At 50.1% G+C, this 4009-nt stretch overlaps 1 protein-coding gene across 1 annotated transcript in view; it reads left to right on the plus strand.

The window, feature by feature from the left end:
- The first annotated feature begins 587 nt into the window (after window positions 1–587).
- RUNX1 (runt related transcription factor 1) overlaps window positions 588–4009 on the plus strand; it is a 189516-nt gene continuing 186094 nt past the window's right edge. Inside the window, exons 1-2 of the mRNA XM_027701767.1 lie at window positions 588–668; window positions 913–1028. Coding sequence (XP_027557568.1) covers window positions 974–1028 — 55 coding nt within the window. The 5' untranslated portion in view covers window positions 588–668; window positions 913–973. The remainder of the gene's footprint in view (window positions 669–912; window positions 1029–4009) is intronic.

The raw sequence follows: 4009 nt of genomic DNA on the forward strand, positions 1-4009 counted from the left end.
TTTTTTTTCCCCATATTTTTTAAAAATATATATATTTTTACAACATTCTCTCCCCAGCCAGTGGTCTTCCCTCCAGCTGATCCCTCATGTTTCACAGGATGAGTTGCACATCCTGCCCAATACCCAGGTTTGAATTACTATGGAATAAGCAGCAATGAAACCCTCTATCAAAATAATCAGGAGTTCCAAAAACCACAAACAACCAAACAAAGCGAGCTGAACTAACTCAGCAAAGACCATTTGGGAGCATCAGGGGCTGGTGAGTCACTTTGCTTTTCCCTCCCTCAGCAGACTCCCATCCCTGCCTTGCAGCAGCCCCGGGGAGGGCAGGTGGAGTGGGTAGGGCATGACTTCAGAAAGCTAAAAAAAAAAAACAACAAAAAAAAAAGCGAGGGGGGGGGAGAAGGAAAAGAAAAAAAAAAAAAGAAGCAACTCGACATCACTCCCGTCACGTGACCCGGAGGGACCAATGGAGGCAGGTCGTGGAAAAAGGGGAACAGTTAAATTTGTAATTTTGGTTGTGTGAAACACTTCTTTGGGCCCTCATAAACAACCACAGAACCACAAGTTGGGTGCTGAGGCAGTCACACGAGAGCGGGTCCGGGAGATTGGTCAGCAAGGGAGGGCGAAGCCGCTGCCGACTGCAAACCACAGGGTTTCGTAGGGTGGTAAGCATCAGCAACCACAACCAAGCCACTCTCTTTTTTTTTTTTCTCTCTCTCTCTCTTTTTCTTTTTTTTTTTTTTTTTGCTTTTTGCTTCTTTTTAAGAAACGATTTCTTGGTTTTTTCTAGCCAATAAAAAAAAGAACCTCCTCGATCCGCCTCGTGCCGAGCGAGCGGCGATGGCCGGGAGGAGGGTGGTGGTGGTGGTGGTGGCAACAATGACCCATCTTCATTTTTCACTCCCCAAGGTGGAAGAAATCATAGATCCCTTCCCAGTGAAGAGGGAGAGTGAGTTTTAAAGAGGAAACAATGGCTTCGAACAGCATATTTGAGTCACTTCCTTCTTACCAGCACTTCTTGAGAGGTAAGTGCCATTCAGAATTTTCTAAATGTACTTTTGACTTTCCCATGCCAGAGCAAATGCACGTTTGGAGAGTTGTCTGGGGTTTTTTTTGCTTGTGGTACATGCTTTTTCCCACTTCAGTTTGGCTTTGAGGCTCTCTCCTGGAGGTCAACACCGAGCTTGCAGGAACATCATCTCGTTACTTATCGGCCCGTCAGGGAGATCATAACGAGGGCTCAAACGAAGCTGCTCAAACGTGCTTGTGAATTTGCTCTTCATAAATCAAAGTGTGCTGGAATGACTATTGTGAATTACTGCAGATACAACGGTGGGAGCACAAGCTGCCCCTTTCCCGATCCTTTTTTTTTTCTTTTTGGGCAGGATTAGGACTTTTTTGAGCCGCTGCCATGACAAATGACAGCCGGCAGCCAACGACACGTCTCGCAGGCAGGGAGACAGCAGGGCGTGATGCTGCCTCCTCACTTAGGCTGGACTTTAAGCCTGACTAAAGGCATGCCCACCAGGGGAAAGCCGGGCAAAGCTTAGAAACCCGCTTAAAAGTTTGCTGCGGCTCGCGTGGGCAAAGCGAGGAGTTGATGCCACGCTGGGGGCTCTCAGGGGGGATCGATGGAATCTTGGAGGGGGGAAACGCTCTGGAAAAGGCTGAGGGGGGGACTTGAAAGGCTTCACCCGCCGCCCGCCCTTCTTAAAGCAGCGCCCCAGAGGCTCCGGGTGCCGTTCTCAGAGCCCCCGCGGAGCCGCCGGGTTTTAGTCACGGCTTATTCACCCCTTATTCACCTCGCTGGCCCGAGGAGCTCTCCTGCTCCATTAGAACCGCCTTCCTAAATATTTTCACGCTCCGGATGAACTTTTCCCCTCTCCCCTGCCCTCCCCATCCCTCCTGCGCAGCCGGGCCGTGCCCCCGAGGGTGGCACAGGGACCGCTGCGCTCCTCGGGCTCGGCCAGGGAGCAACATTTCACGACTCTTTATAGTCCCAGACTTATTTCCCGGCCTCGCTGGCGGGGTCGGCATGAGTCAGGAGTTAATCCCTGTTAACGATCGGGTTCGGGAATGCGGAAGGCTCGTCCCGACCGGCAGCAGCTCGGATGGCACCCGGCGGGGACGCGGGCACGGGGCAGGATGCCCAAATGTTTCACAGCTCTTCTCCTGCCTCGCTCCGGCTCTTTTTTTTTTCCTCTCCCCCCCCCCGCGTCCAAAGTTGTTCTACATCTGTGTTTCCTGGCACCGGGAATGGCAAGAGAGAGCCGCGTGTGAGTCACCGGAGCTCGCAGCACCTTCTCGCCCGGGCGGGGGGAGATGCTGAAGGGCTTGAGAGCTCTGAGACGTGGCCAACTTGCTCCGGCAGCTGCCATCGCTCAGCACCCCGAGCGGGCAGAGGAAGCAATACTGCTAAAATAACGAGGAGGATCTTCCTGCGATTCGTCAGCCCTTTTTTTTATTTTTTTTTTTAATTTATTTATTTATTTTAATTTTTTTTTTTAGCTCGTGCAACAGTCGCTGTAGCACAGGAAGGCTCCGTCGCTGAGGGGGGGGGTGTGGAGGGAAATTTTGTGCTCCTGATAAAAAGCAGAGCGAACCTCGGGGGGGGGCTGTGCTTGCAGAGTGGCAGAGCAGGGCCAGGAGGGGTGACAGGGGACACTGTTGCAGGCAGGGGCCCCCAAAAAACCCGAGAGCAGCTGCTTGAGGACCAAGGAGGGATTTGTCCAGAAAAGGAGGAGTTTCATTAAAGCCGGTTGATGCAGCAAGTGATTTAAGTCAACACCCCGGAATGGGGTTTATTGTCCTTTTTAATATTCATTAGTGTTGTTATTGCTGCTACAGCACCAGAATTCTGTGTTTCTTGGTGGACTAGACAAGTCTTGTGAGGCTGAAGGACATGTTGGATACCTTGGGAACACCTGGAGGTATCCAAGGCCTGGCTGGATGGAGCTCTGAGCAACCTGGGCTGGTGGAAGTTGTCCCTGCCCACAGCAGGGGGGTGGAATCAGATGATTTTAGGGTCCCTTCCAACCCAAATTCTACCCTCTGATTCCATATTCATCCAATTTTGGTAACCCAGGTACAAGCTCCCGGCACGGGATCGAACTCCCACCTCCCTGTGCCGGAAATCCTTGGCCAAAAGCTCTTGGGTTGAGTTGGAGAGCAGATATTTCATCACTGCCAAAGGACCTTCTGTTTGAATGACCTTTCATTCAAAGCCCGCGACGGTTTTCCAGCAGTTCCCTTTTTTTTTGTCCCTTTCTTCACCCAAACGAATTTTCACCAGAGTTTCAAAATCCCGGGCGCAGCAAAAGCAACGTTTGGGCTCAAGAGCAAGAAAAATAATCATCATCATCCCCGGGGGGTGGGTTGTTCTCAGCCTGTTTCTCAACAGTGTTTACCCAGAGTTTGAAATGTCCCAAAAGCGTCTCTTTTCTCTCTCTCTTTTTTCCCGCCAAAATTTATTGCGGGAAATATTTATTTATTTAATTTTTTTTTATATATATTTATTTTATACCGAATGAGTATCTGCATCATCCTGTTATTTGAGAGGGGACAACCTGTACCTAAATAAAGAGTGGCAAAGGAATTGCCCTTCCTGGATTTAGAAATAGGAAAGTTCGATTTGGAAAACTGAGCGGAAACAATTAGGGGTTGGGAGCCAAAATCCCAGAGATTTCACCTTTAAATTTGGGGTTTGGACCCCAAATCCCAGAGATCTTTCCCCAAACTGGGGGGTTGAACCCCCAAAACCCAGAGACTTCACTCCAAATCCCGGAGATTTCACCTCGAATTTGGGGGTTGGACTCCAAATCCCAGAGATCTCTCCCCAGATTTGGGGTTTGCATCTCAAATCCCAGAGATTCCACCCCAAATTTGGGGGTTGGATCCCAAAACACAGAGTTTTCACTCCAAACCTCAGAGATTTCATCCCAAATTGGGGGTTTGGACTCCAAATCCCAGAGATTCCACCCCAAATTTGGGGGTTGGACTCCAAATC

The sequence above is a fragment of the Neopelma chrysocephalum genome, unplaced genomic scaffold (genome assembly GCF_003984885.1).
Source record: "Neopelma chrysocephalum unplaced genomic scaffold, ASM398488v2 Primary Assembly neopelma1_166, whole genome shotgun sequence".
NCBI classification, from domain to species: domain Eukaryota; kingdom Metazoa; phylum Chordata; class Aves; order Passeriformes; family Pipridae; genus Neopelma; species Neopelma chrysocephalum.